Source organism: Zea mays, chromosome 7, assembly GCF_902167145.1.
Source record: "Zea mays cultivar B73 chromosome 7, Zm-B73-REFERENCE-NAM-5.0, whole genome shotgun sequence".
NCBI classification, from domain to species: Eukaryota; Viridiplantae; Streptophyta; class Magnoliopsida; order Poales; family Poaceae; genus Zea; species Zea mays.
This window is the reverse complement of record NC_050102.1, coordinates 161,178,912-161,193,795: the sequence shown is the minus strand read 5'-3', so window position 1 is coordinate 161,193,795 and position 14,884 is coordinate 161,178,912. Positions and strand designations below refer to the sequence as shown.

The 14,884-nt window shown below is 44.5% G+C and overlaps 1 protein-coding gene across 1 annotated transcript; it reads left to right on the top strand.

The window, feature by feature from the left end:
• The first annotated feature begins 2,545 nt into the window (after positions 1-2,545).
• LOC100193955 (uncharacterized) lies at positions 2,546-11,357 on the top strand. Its single transcript, NM_001359359.1, has 10 exons — positions 2,546-2,991; positions 4,835-5,063; positions 5,161-5,409; positions 5,560-5,610; positions 6,198-6,458; positions 6,908-6,960; positions 7,047-7,161; positions 7,300-7,554; positions 9,278-9,800; positions 10,672-11,357. The coding sequence occupies exons 1-10, from the start codon at positions 2,698-2,700 to the stop codon at positions 11,141-11,143; spliced, it is 2,502 nt and encodes an 833-aa protein (NP_001346288.1). The 5' UTR covers positions 2,546-2,697; the 3' UTR covers positions 11,144-11,357.
• The last annotated feature ends 3,527 nt before the right edge of the window (positions 11,358-14,884 follow it).

Sequence of the window (14,884 nt, the reverse complement as noted above, 5' to 3'; positions counted from 1 at the left end):
CAAGAATTGTTCCAATGCACCTAAAAGGTAGATAAATCTCTACAAAGCTATCTTCGAAGGCCTGTTCGGATCAGAGCACAAGCATTAGGACACTTGTGCTTGCAACTTATATGTTGTACTCGCTAGACACATTCAGTGTGACACTTGTGCTTGCACCGGATATGATGTACAACAATGGCTAGTTCAGAAAACTAGTTGTTGGAGTGGCACCGCCGTGTCCGGTGTAGTGGAAATGTTGGTATTGGACATGTCTAGTGTCCTAGAAGTTGCTGAGTGGGTTTCTAACAACTAATTTCACCCATTGGGGCTATTAATACCCCTAACTTAACTCCTTGAGGTGTATTTCTCCTTCTAATAGTTGAAGCAACCATTTGAGAGCGATGAAGACCCTTTGCATGGTGAATATTAGAGAAATGGTAATCATGCGATTAACAAACTCATTAGTGCAGTAGGGACATAGCTAGAAAAAATTTAGGAGGGACTTAATTAAACCACTACATCGATACTAAATAACTCATAATAGACATATGTAATAGTTCGAAGTAGTGTTACTTTGAAACATTGAAAGATAAAACCATAAAATACATAATGAGACTATATTATATATGTTTTAAATTTTAGAAGGGGCTCTATGGACTTGGGAGTAGGGATGACAATGGGGAATTCTTCGTCGGGGAATAGCTCCCTATCCTCGTCCCCGCGATGAAAAAATTCCCCCGCGGGGATCCCCACGAACGCTCGCGGGGAACATTTCTTCTCCATCCCAGTTCCCCACGGGGATAAATCCCCAATGGGGATCCCCATCCCCGTTTAAATTATAATTAGAACATACGTCCTTTGTTATTAATGTAAAACATTGTCACTTATACACATTGTCAGATGTAAGAAATCATTATGTATACATCAAAATGAACACATTTGTATAATTAGTGGTCTCTTGACAAGGTCATTATATATATTTATCATTAACTAGTACACGAAAACATCATCACATACAAGTTTAACGGGTCCCGTGGAGAATGGGGATAGAGAATGCTTCCCCGTCCACATCCCCGTTTACCCGTTGGAGGATGAATTTCCCCGTTTATATCCCCGCGGGGAAAGTTTCTTCCCCATCCCATCCCCCAATGGAGGAATTCCTCGTGGGAAATCGGGGATCGGGTTCCCATTGCCATCTCTACTTGGGAGTGGTAGGAGGGGCTAGAGCCGCACCTGCCCCATCGCTGTCTGAGTGGATGGAGAGTGACTTGTGTGAATCTACCACCCATATTAGGCTCATCATGGTTAAATGAGGATCTAGTGCTTGTTACTATTGGTAACCAATATTACCTAGATGATTCGGTGACGATTGGGGTGTTGTGACCATCTGAAGAATTTGTAAGTAACCGGACCGATATTTTATATATGGTTGTGAGCGGTTGTTGTGTTGGAGTGACAAAGAACCAATGTGCCGTTTGGTTCACATATTGGTAATGTAATGAGTAACCGATAACGTTAAATCATGTTTGTTTAAGTCCAGCCGTAATTGATATCACACTATAAATGGATACTACCTTATTCAAATTTGTTACCGCCAATATTTGAGTGTGAATCATTACCATTACCATTTACGTTACATTTCGTGAACCAAACGGCACCCAACTTGTATAAAGCACTTGGTCTTTACATGTACAGAGGGAGTGCCACTGTTGTGTGGTTACTCCAACGAGAATTAGTGGAAAGTGCCGATTCTCCGAAAACTTATAAAACATCGAGGAGTTTTCTATCCCTTAATTTAGCATACACATTTATCTTTGGGCATTTTTTTGTAAGAATTTATATTTCTAGAACTACAACGATAGTATAATGTTGAAAATTATGGTACAAAATTTCTATTTACACATTAGACACTCAAATAAAGTCGGACTTACAGTTAAAACTTAATTTACATAGGATTTTTTAGAAAAATAATATACCATCTTTTTAAACACGATGATCCTTTCATATACACGTGCTACCTTCGTTGTACACATAGGGCGTGATTGGTTCGCCCACTGCTCGCGCGCAGGCTACTCGCGTGCATTGACTGCGCCTGCGAGCACGTTTGGTTGGCTGCACGGCGCCGTCCAGGCTCTACACGCGCGAGTGCAAACAAGATTATTTTGGGCTCTTTCATCTTCATGCGAAGGGAAGTGGCGCACTCTCGTTTTGATCGGGACATGCCCGCGCGAGTGAGGCGTGCCCGTTGCCGTGAACTAATCACACTAATAGTGAAATTAAATTACTATTTTATACTCTAAGATAGTACTCTCTTATTCTTTTTTATTTGTCACGGTTTAGGTCAAACCCTAAACTAGCAGACGACAAATATTTGACAACGGAGGTAGTATGTTTTAGCTCTTAATTTTTATATATATCTTTAGATAGATGATAATAAATCTAGGTATATATATAATACGTATATCAAGTATTATATGAATTTATTATTTTTTCTAAAACAGTTTTTAATTTAAGCAAAGGAAGTATATAAAAACAACTTGAGCGGAGCTGTATCCCAACTCCCACAGTTTCAGTTCCGTTTCTCCTCTGCAGTCCCAACTCTCCTTTCTTCCCATTCCCTTTTTGCCTATTCCACCCCGCCACACCTCTCCGCGGCACCGGCCGTAGCACTAGAACATCGGCAGGCGCGCGCCTCCTCCCCTCCACGCCTCGATTCGGATGAAGGCGGAGAGCGGTGGCGTTGTCCGCCGGAGTCTGCAGAAGACGGAGTCGGCGGAGATGCGGTGGGTGGTCCCGGGGGGCGCCAATGAGGACGTGGAGATCGAGAGCTCCGACGACGGCAGCGTGGACACCTCCGCCACCGCCTCGGGCTCACGGGGCGGCGGGTGCTCCGACGAAGACGAAGGTTACGAGAACGATGAGATGCTGCGCCAGCTTCTCGTGCGCACGGGCCCGCGCGCCGACTCCTTCGACGTCGAGGCGCTCGATGTCCCCGGCGTGTACCGTCACCAGGTCCCCGCTCCACCCACTCCTATTTTCTTTGTTGAACTGCTTGCGGCTCTCAGTGGCGGGGAGGGCTTCGTGGTGTTAGCCCGTGTCAGGCTTCGCCCGTGCGGTTTCCCGTTGATTGCTTCCTGGCCGCGACGCGCGATCCAACAACGTTTCTGTGTCAGGCGACTCTGCCTTCACCTTATCTCTTGTTTGCATGATGTACCGTGGTGATGAGGGGACTTGCAGGTTCGGAGTAGTACAGCATAGCATGAACGAAATGTTTGAGGGTGCTTATTGTGGCTTGTAGGGTCGTATTGCTTACCATGAATGAATGCTTGAGGGTGATTACCGTGGTGTGTACATGTATGCAAAATCTTTTGCAGCACTAGACTGGTGGTTCTGTCATACAGAGCTACACACTTCTGCTATTTATTTTGATCGATCGCTAGATTGTGTGAGCTTGTTGAAGTGTTTTTCTGGCTGTTGGCTACCTAGCGGATGCACCCTTGTAGTTGTTTAGTCTCCTAGGCCGTGTTGATCCATGATATAGGGCTTCGGTTCACTCTCAATCCATGTGAATTGAGTGAGATTGGGTCGATCCTACCCAATACACTCCAATCCACATGGATCCATGTGGATTGGAGTGTATTGGAATATATTGGGTTAGATTTTGACTGGCTATGGATTTAAACCGACTCAATACCACTCAATCCACATAGATTAACGGTGAAACGAAAGCTCTAAGTGGGTGGTTTCAAGTGTATGATGTTACATGCAAGTGAGATGCATGTGTTGTTGCTTATATTAGATACAATTTTTAGATTCAGGATTTTATTATAAAGGGTAACATCTGCCCTAGAGTCTCCATTTTTTAGTACTGTAGCAACATATCTGGCAATTGTTCTTCATGAAACTTATGTTGTTTTTTACCTTTTGGTTGACCAATTATAGACTGGGCATTTTGATGTGGTATTTTGAACGAGTACAAAAGTGTCACATCAAATTAGGCTTACTGGGTTTCACAAGAAAGCCTTATTTTCTTCTTTATCTTTGATACCATGGATGCCTGACCGGTACAATGATACTAGTGTGTTATATTTTTGTAGATGAACGTTGAATTATTAATTTGATCTGCAAGTCACTTCACTGGTGAACTTTCATTTCTTGAATGTTTGGCTGGTTGCCCATAGACATTTGAGTTAATACCCTATATATTACTGGTGATATTATGATGTAGATATCGACACATTTAACGAAGAGTGAACATTTAGTTGGTATTATGGATAGCAATTCTGGACTCTCTTGTCTTTGAGCTACTCAGAAACAGCTGGTGCTGGAATGAGCATGTTGATAGCAAATGAGATTTATGCTAGTATCCTGATTATACTCATCAAACTGCCATCTCTAGGTCATCATCAGAGTTGGTTGAACTCTTTGAAGTTACATTGATATTTCATTATGTTCTAGAAATTTTGATGATAACGATGTGAGTCTTGCTTAATATTGGATGGGATAATAAATCTGAAACCACTTTCTTGAGGTGTAATAGAAAAACAGAAAATAGTGATCATGTTTTTTTAAAAAAAACTATCTACAAAATGATACTCTGCAAGTTTGACACAATCATCTCTTTTGCTTCTATTGCCTGTATTTCACCATGCTATTTTCTGTTTTTCCCTATCAAAATGTACTGTCATGTCATGACAAAATAATTAGTAAGCAACTTTAGTTTGACATTAGGTACTCCACCTGACATGTTTACTATAAAGACATCATGCATCAATAGGGTGTCTGCAAATTCCATTTCTGTTTTCCATGCAAATATCATAACTCTGCTGATACCTAGGTATTGTCCTACTTTCAGGAATTTACCTTAGGCAGCAGTATTGTGCTGACTCTTCAGACACTAGGCGTTGTCTTTGGGGACGTTGGTACTAGTCCACTGTATACCTTTGATGTAATGTTCAACAAATACTCAATTACTGCAAAGGAGGATGTTCTCGGAGCTCTCTCACTTGTAATATACACTCTCATTCTGATACCATTTCTGAAGTATACACTGATTGTTTTGTGGGGAAACGATGGCGGAGAAGGTATTCTTTTGTATATGTACCTGGGTACTAGAGTAAATTAGGCAAAACAAACCTTATTCAACTTGTATCTAATATTTGTTTCCTGATTATTTGGCAGGAGGGACATTTGCTTTATACTCATTAATATGCAGAAATGCAAAGGCAAGCCTGCTTCCTAACCAATTACCTTCTGATACTCGTATAGCAAATTTCAATCTGAAGGTGCCTTCAGTAGAGCTCGAGAGATCTTTGAAGATCAAGGAGCGACTTGAGACTTCATCTATGCTAAAAAAGCTGCTTTTGATGCTTGTTCTTTTTGGTACTTCGATGGTAATAGCAGATGGTGTTGTCACATCAGCAATGTCAGGTTCATGTCTTTCTGATGCATTGTTCATTGTATATTTGCTCTTCACCTACTTGGGTGATCTGCACATTTTCTTTCCTAGTAACAAGATTCTACAAAAGCTTCGCTTATCTATAAATAACCCAATCTTGTTTCTCATATTGAAATCTGCAGTTATGTCTGCTGTTAATGGCTTGAAGGTTGGAATTGCTAGTGTTAACGAAGGTGATGATAAAGTCACACTATTAGTTTTATATTGACAGTTTATGATGCAGCAAAAGAACTACTCTGTCGATTCCAAATTATAAGATGTTTTGACTTTTCTACATACATTACTTTTACCGAGTGTATAGACATAGTATATATCTAAGTGCATAGTAAAAAAACTCGGCCAGGGAGGGATTGACCACCCTCCCGGTTTTATATTAGGAAGAGACTGAAACATTGGTCCCGGCCGAGAAACCCTCGAACCCTGGCCCCCATCACTAACGGGTCGGCGTCAACTGTCTACTATGCAATGGCCCAACTGGAGGGTGGCGCATACGACATCGTAACCCGACAGCGGATGAGACATAACGAGAGGTTTTTTTAACCAAGCCGGAAAATTCGTCCCCAAGGGGAATCGAACCCGGATCTTGGAGGTGCTACTCGGAAGCCTTAACCACTAGGCTGGAGGCCCTTTCGCATCTAAGTGCATAGTAAAACCTAGTTATTTAGAAAAGACAAAACATCTTATAAATTGGAATGGAGAGATTATTTTCTGTTGCTGTTAAATCATGCTCAACACTCACCATTTATTGTACTTTTGGCAGGTGAAGTGGTCATGATAACTGTTGCATTTCTTATTGTTCTGTTCAGTCTGCAACGGTTTGGAACAAGCAAAGTAGGGCTTGCTGTTGGGCCAGCTTTATTCGTATGGTTTTGCTGCCTTGCTGGGATAGGAATGTATAACCTCAGAGTATATGGTCCAGAAGTACTCCAGGCATTCAATCCTGTTTATATCTACTATTATTTTGAAAGAAATCCCACTGAAGCTTGGATGTCCCTGGGGGGCTGTCTTTTATGTGCAACAGGTAGGTGTTTTGATCACATTGTCTGATACTCTCTGTTATACATACAGTCTTGAGTACGAAAGAAGAACAGCTTTGTTGTAACTCTGTTTTAGTTAAGTTGTTAATCTTGAAGGGACTATATGTTTATATATGTTTTCCAAGTGATGACCCCTTAGCTTCCGCTGCTTCTCTTGTTGGAACTCGTGAAACAATTCACTCATGACATTGATCCAATTGCGACAAGTTTTCAAAGTGATTCAATTGGCATTGACTTTTATAACACTTCCTCTTAATGAACATCAAAGTCCCAAAGGTTCATATTAACATCAGTTAAACATATCGATTCAATTAACATTGAGTTTTAAGAACATTTTTGTCCTAAGAAATACTAAAATCTAATGTAAAGATGAGCATAGAGAATATGAAATATTTTAATAGTAATGCATTTTACATGATTAATATTTTTACAGGATCTGAGGCAATGTTTGCTGATTTATGCTACTTCTCTGTTAAATCTGTTCAGGTATTGTCCCCTGTTGTTTAGGGCTAAATGTCCCTCCTTCGAAATAGTTTATGGTATGGTAACTTACAATTGCTCATATGTTGCAGCTTACCTTTGTGTTCCTTGTTCTGCCATGTCTTCTACTGGGATACCTAGGGCAAGCTGCATTTCTTATGGAGAACTTAGATAAAAGTCAGCAGGTCTTCTTTTTGTCCATTCCAAGTAAGGAAAACTTGTTTGTCTGATTTGCTATGTCTTGTTACATATGCTGAAACAAACATTCTCATATATGATGAAACTGAACTTTGTTTTACTAATCTCTAGGCCCATTCTGATAGACATTTTCAATCCATGTTGCAGGTCAGGCATTTTGGCCAGTGGTATTCATAGCTACTCTGGCAGCACTAATTGCTAGTCGTGCAATGACAACTGCTATATTCTCAACTATAAAGCAGGCAACAGCTCTGGGCTGTTTCCCACGCCTCAAGATTATCCACACCTCTAGAAAGTTCATGGGCCAAATATACATCCCGGTGATGAACTGGTTCTTGCTGGTTTCTTGTCTGGCATTTGTCGCAGTATTTGGGAGCATAAATGAGATTGGAAATGCATATGGTACGTGATATGAGCCTTAGTGGCAGTTTGTTAGCAATGCAATCTATTTCACCTATCTTTAGCTCTGTTCTCTTGTTACATCCTTAACATATTCGCCACCGTGATTTCCTTTTTCTGCAATATACTCGTTGCAGAAAAAGGAAATCAGGGTGGCGAATATGTTAAGGATGTAACAAAAGAACAGAGCTAAAGGGCCTCTAGCCTAGCGGTTAAGGACTTCCCAGTAGCACCTCCAAGTCCTGGGTTCGATTTCTATCAGGAGCGAATTTTCAGGCTTGGTTAAAAAAATCCCCTCGCTGTGCCCCATCCGCTTTCGGGTTGCGATGTCCTGTGCGCCACCCTCCGGTTGGGCCGTTGCAGAGTGGACAGTTGACGCCGGCCCGTTAGTGATGGGGGGCCAGGGTTCGGGGATTTTCTCGGCTGGGACCATTGTTTCGGTCTCTTCTTATATGGAATACCGGGAGGGCGGTCTTTCCCTCCACGGGCGAGTTTTTTTTTTTTTTTTTGCAATATACTCGTTTTCTTTGCCTGTATAAACACCACCTTGTTTTTTTTATATCATGTATGGAACTATGGGTGATCTAGAAGGCCTGCCTCACTATGATTCTATCATGATCAAGTGTGGATCTGATAATCTGATTAGGGTATACATATGTGAAGAGAGGAATTTGAATTGGTTCAAAAATATTGTGTAGTTTAATTTCCTCATTGAGTATGCTTTCAGCTATGTTTATGCTCCGGGTATTCTACTTGTTATTGGAATGCATGTAGTCCTGAACTATTTGTTGATAACAGCGATCTGCTGAATAAGTGAACATTTATCAGTATCTGGTTGCAATTTACACCCATTCATAGTATGGGAAACCCCAAAACCCTGATTAGGGTTGGACTGCTATATTATTAGATGAATTGGTATGTGGGCTGGGCCTAAGCCCATTACAGCTGTATAATGCACACACACATATCTAACACATAGTCTAGGTGGTGTTTTCGTCTCCTTCACGTCATCTGTATTGCTATAGTGACTACTATATTTACTTATACAACTACAAGTGACTACCTGCAAGGAAAAAAATGTAAAATAGCAACGATTCTTAGGACCCCCCCTATTTTCGAGTGTTATCTTGTTATGTATGTGGTTTGTTGGAAACAAAATAACTTTGTTTCTCTTATATATTGATTTCATAGCCTCACACTACAAGCTTACACATAAACACCTTGCTTATTCTTCAATCAAGCATTACTCTCACACATACACACTAGCTTGAGTGCTTGACCTTCACAATCAAGCCTCTATCTGGCTCACATAGCTTCAACTTCTGTTGGGCTGTTATGACCTGCTGCTTGCTGGTGCCTTCACTTATTTATAGCTGAAAAAAGAGTAAGAAAACAAGAAAACAGCCCTAGTTCTTCCCTAGAAATTACCTAGTGACTTCCCTAGAAACTAAGAGGAAGACTAGATGGGCTGACTTCACTGTACAGACCTTGACTGACAAGACACACTAACAAAAAGACCATCAGCAACTAGGATTATACTAACACTGATTTCATGTAGCCCATCATCCATACATGACAAGATTAGTCCTAACATGGTTGTTTTCTTCCACTCTAATTGTAGTATTTATTGATCCACTGTTTTTAAATTAATAAGCTTGCTATTCTTATTTCTCCAATCCAATCATCAACGCTACAGAATATTTCTAATGTCTGCTCTTGGTTGCAGGCATAGCAGAACTTGGGGTCATGATGATGACCACTGTCCTGGTCACCATTATAATGCTTCTGATATGGCAGGTCAACATCGTCATAGTTCTATGCTTTCTCAACCTCTTTCTGGGGCTGGAGTTATTTTTCTTTTCCTCAGTTTTGGGAAGTGCAGCAGATGGAAGTTGGGTGCTTTTGGTATTTGCAGCTGTATTGTATTTGGTAATGTACATATGGAACTATGGAACCAAATTGAAGTACGAAACTGAAGTCAAGCAAAAACTTTCAATGGATTTATTGATACAGCTAGGCTGCAATCTTGGTACAGTGAGGGCGCCTGGTATTGGATTGCTCTATAATGAACTGGTCAGGGGTGTTCCTGCAATCTTTGGTCACTTCCTCACTACACTGCCAGCCATGCATTCGATGATCATTTTTGTCTGCATCAAATGGGTCCCAGTTCCAGTTGTGCCTCAGAATGAAAGGTTCCTCTTCCGTCGTGTGTGCCCAAAGAACTACCATATGTTCCGCTGTATTGCTAGGTTCGAACTTCATCTTTCCGAGTTTCTAAAAATAAGTGTATACTCTGATTTAAATTGATGTTATTTGTTCTTGGAGTTTCTTGTATGTCCATTAGAAACTTGAGACAACTTTGCATCTACAAATGTTTGATACTATGGCACTTTATTTTATGTTTTATGTAATGCATGATGCCCTGATCTTGATTTAGAATCTGTTAGAGAGCAACTATGTGTGTCAGTTACTCAGTTAGCCATCAACTATTCTGCCAGCATTATTACTGTGTAGGAAGGGCCACAGGCTGGTGCTCTTTTTGGAGTGTGCAGTAGTTTTACTGCCCCCTCTGAAGTTCTGTAGCGCTGAGTTTGCTCTTATAGTGAACCCAGATGCATTTATATTAATTGAAGTCATTAGGTGATTCATGGCTGTTGTTTTGAACTTTTAGCTCGTTTCATCTCCTGATATTTGCCGGCACTGTTATCATGTTGCTAAGAGTTCTGTTCATGAAATGGTAGCTTTATTATGTACTTATGTTCCATCCCTTCCCCCTCCCCCCTCTGGGCACCATCCTGATGTCTGCATGCAATTTGTACAAATCCTTTTTGTGAATGTTTGCTCGTATTTATTCTTCAGCCATTTTTAAAATCTACAATATCTGCTGCCCTCACTGGTATTATGGTTAGAGTGACACTGAATGCCTCTTCCTCCATTCCCTTGGTCCTTGTGTGTTCCTCATTCTTACTTGCCTTTGCTCTTCAAGAGTTAAGATGCAATCTTTGCTGTATTCATGTTCCTTCAGAACCCAAATCTGTATACAGTTGCATGGTTATTTATGAGCACTGTATAGTCATTGATTGTTGGCTTGGATGTGTTAATAATGATTCGTGACTGCAGGTATGGGTATAAGGATGTACGCAAGGAGAACCACCAAGCATTCGAACAGCTTCTGATAGAAAGCCTTGAAAAGTTCATACGCCGAGAGGCCCAGGAACGCTCCCTGGAACGCTCCCTGGAGAGCGACCATAATGACGACAAAGACTCTGAAGAGGAGATTGCTTCTTCATCATCAAGAGTTATTGACGAGTCAGGCGGTGCTGACAACTCAGCCCTGGGATCAAGCATGTCGTTGGAGGAGGGATCAAGCATGGACAACGAGCTATCTTTCATCCACAAGGCCAAGGAGTCGGGCGTGGTGTACCTTCTTGGGCACGGAGACATCAGGGCCCGGAAAGAGTCGTTCTTCGTCAAGAAGCTGGTGATCAACTATTTCTATGCTTTCCTGAGGAGGAACTGCAGGAGGGGCATCGCGACACTGAGCATACCCCACACGAGGCTGATGCAGGTGGGGATGCAATACATGGTTTAGGGTTGCCTAGCTACCTTTTCTTTTTCTATTTCAAGATGATTACTAACTCGCGGCAGTAGATGGTGAGATGCAAGCGAGAGAGAGAGATGTCTGAAGATGATTTTCCTTTGATAGAGGCAACACTAACCGATCTGGTGTTTTACCGAAAGGTTGTGAAAACTGAACCCAAGTATGATCATATCATATACATAACAAGGAAACCCCGTTGTGTGTGAAGCAAGGTAACAAGCCTGCTGCTGCTCACACATATTCATCCTACCCTGATGTGCCTGGTGGTTTCTGCTTGGCTGCTTGTGCTGAGAGGCGGGAACAGACACTGATATTGATTGCCCAGCTGCGCCTATCAGGATTCGAGATCGGCGTTCTGAGCTGTGCATGCATACCGCAGACTGGTCCTGCTAGTACTTTGGCGTGGCTGACTTATACTTGTCCTCCTGCTGGTACCACGTAGTATATATACTACACTACATGCACTAGTGGGTGAAAGAATGGGGAGGCATGTTCTTCTGTCTCGCTCTCGTACCTAATCTACTGTCGATCGTGCGTGTCGATACGTGCGGTGCGCTGCTGCCGCGCAGGCGCAGCAGAAGCACCGGATCACATCGCAATCGCCGGGCTGCGGGGTGGATGGATGGATGGGTGGCAGGGTGAGGCGCTAGTGTCCCCGAGAATCTCCGGGAATTGCGAGACCTGAAGGCCTGAGCGCGACCGCTTCTAGTGGGCGGGCCGGCGAGCGATGAGTGATCGATCTGCGTCAAGGCGCCGGGGGGATTGACATGTCGGCTGCCAGGGACGGCATGTCTGCGCCTGCGCGCCCCATTTCATCGCCCGGTAATTGATGATGCTGTCCCTTGTTTAGTCACCGTGGGCGTCTTGGACCGCAAATCAAGAGTGACGGACCGGCGATTAGGATGACTGATGATAGGATCTCTCTCTCCCTCTCGCCTGTACAGTATGTATGAGTGGAGTGTGATTGTCTGTCTGATGGAGCCATCGAGACAGTGGCCCAACACGTTGCTTGCGGTGTATTGGTGCGTGACACGTACCCTGGCCCCACCACGCCACTGGTGAGTTGAGTGGAGTGGAGACGGGAAGGGGAGGAGCATGTGGGGCGGCGCACGTAGCCCAAGGAATCAGTACGCTTGTTCCACGCAAGAAGACGTGCTTTGGTGTTTTCCTAATAAACAGAACACTACTGAAGGCATGATAGATCAGTTCTGATGTTGTTCAGCTGTTGTGTGTCTGTATATGCCCGCATAAACACACATGGAGTTGCGATAGGTGGGGTTGAAATTTCACCGTGTTTGTTTTTTTTGGATTGGGGATTTGCGCCTGCTGGCGCCAACGCGCGATGAACGAAGGAAAGGAAGAGTAGAGCGCCGAGAGAGACAGGCGCTGCTGTGGCTGCCTGAGGCCGAGCAGGCAGGCAAGCAGGGGTCGGCGGTGCGCATGCATGCCGGGACGGGGCAGCGGGGGGCCCAGGTGGAAGCTGCTGCGACCATCTTCTGAGCCGGGGACCGGCCGGGCCGTGTCTCCCACCCCCATCCATCATTCGCGGCAGGAAAAAACCGCGGCAGGCCCACGACCGTAGTACGTGTAGTCGTGGTGGGTGCGCAGTAAAACGTGGCCCCCGGGGACGGATCTTACCGGCCGGGTTTTGGCAGCATCGATGCCGTGCCGCGGTTAGCTGCACCGGCCGGCCGGCAGCTATGTGCCAGACGGCCAGAGAGGCACATACATGGTGGTCTCGGCCCTCGATTGGCTAGGCAGCCAGGCCACCAGCCGCTGTACGTGATGCATGCGGTGCGGCTCGCTCTGCCCACCAACACAACACCACCCATAGCCCATAGGGACGGCGCGGTAACCCAGAACAAAATGAGTGGAAGCTTGCACAGTGCGCAGGAGATAGCTAGGGTGGGGGAATCCATTTTTTTAAAGCAGGACTAGTATATGCATGCGGTGTGCGTGCACAGAGACATGAATTCGAAGCCCCGGCCCCGGCCGGCCGGTGGATTTGTAACACTAGTTGCTCCCGCCGTCCCGCGGTGTGGCTGGGCGGTCCGGCGGTACCGCGCACCGAGACCCGACCCCCCGGCCAGGGCTGACACGGCCAGATCAGGGCTGGTACCATGCGTCTAGTCACACATCAAATTCAGAGCTCCAATTATTCCGCCGTACGTGCCCCCGCGAGGGTTTGCATGCACCACGCCGTGCACACCCGATCACCATATAGTTATACGCCATACGCTTTCGCCCGTCGCGCGCCGCAGTAAAACGAAGCCATCTTTTACAACGCGTCGCGGCCGCAGTCTTTTCGCTGCGGCTGCCTCCTTTGTATCTTTCCCTGCGTCGCAACTCGCATGCAGCTAGCGCGTGCTTTATGTGCCTCTGCATTTTCGTATCTTATCACTATTCCTGTATCTGTGCGTACATAGTACTATGCCTAGCTTTAGCTAGTACAAATCACTGTTTTCATCAACCACCCTTAATTAATTCATGGTGCTATCAGTATGTGTTAGTGATAATCAAGCAGTAGTAACTCTGGTAACAGTGAGATATTAACAAAAGATTAGAAATGCATATAGCGCGCGCGCACATATATATACGCTGGTCTAAGTATTGGCTCGCCGCTGGTGATATTAACAAGCATACTGATTCCTTGGCTAAGTAATCATATAGGGCCGCCGCTAGACCAGGGATCATTTCCCCAACAAACCGCTAGTGAGCGCCACCGCGCCGAGCCAATACTTAGTCCGGACTCCACCTTGTAGCTTCTATCCTCCACTTCCACCCCGAAAAAGAGACTTGGAGTCTCTCCTCGCTCTCTCGCCTAGTTGTAACCTCTACTACGAGTTTTGATCATCAATAGTGCCGGTAGCGAAAGCCACCGATGGCTGGATGTATGGATGTTATGACTGAACCAATATAAATCTTGCGCCCCACCTCGCACACCCCTCCAGAGCTCGGAACGCGCACAATAAATTTAATTGCCGGAGCGAGGTTCGAAACACCGACACGATTCTATATCTATCATGTTTTTCTCTCTTGGGGGGCCTCTCCTCTTGAGGCAGACCGTCCTCCCTTTTATAGATCAAGGGGGAGGTAGTTATAGATAGCTTCTCCCTAAAGGGAGTGTAACATTAGTGTAAAATCAATGGTTCACCCCTGTGTCGATTCCCGTGTTTCGGATATTGTCGGGAGAGCGTGCGATCCGTGCTCATGACAGAAGTCCAGGTGTCATCATTATTCATTCTTGTCTGCTTCTTCCCATGCTAACCTTCTGCCTTTGTAGCCTGACTGCTGGTCTCATCTTGCCATTGTGTGGGTTCGTAGGGCATCAGAGGACTCAGGCCTAGAACCCATAGGCCATGAGTGGAACACGGTCCAAGAGCTCGTAGGATGCCAGGGGACTCGAGACTAGGGTTAATAGGTCATGAGTTGGGCTAAGGCCTAAGGCTCATAGGTCATGAGTGGGAGGAAGACTAGCTTTACCCTTACCAAGTCTGGCTGTCATGCACAATAATTGTGACATATGGAGAGCTGACGGACATGCAGAACCCACTTGAATGGGTTCTGATCGACTTGTTCAACCCCTCCCACTTGCCTCCGCCTCGCTCGATGCACAGGGTCGCCCGATGACCAGGAGATTTACTTGGGCGGGCTTGCCGTTATCTTCCCACTGATTCATGGCTTTGCAGGCCTAGGGATTTGATACCCGACAAGTGGCAAGTATTCAAATTT

Bases quoted from the DNA above. Each gene is read 5' to 3' on its own strand.
- LOC100193955 (NM_001359359.1), top strand. From the start codon at position 2,698: ATGAAGGCGGAGAGCGGTGGCGTTGTCCGCCGGAGTCTGCAGAAGACG. The intron at 5,410-5,559 runs GTTCATGTCTTT...TGAAATCTGCAG, and splicing joins TGTCACATCAGCAATGTCAG to TTATGTCTGCTGTTAATGGC. The intron at 6,459-6,907 runs GTAGGTGTTTTG...ATATTTTTACAG, and splicing joins CTGTCTTTTATGTGCAACAG to GATCTGAGGCAATGTTTGCT.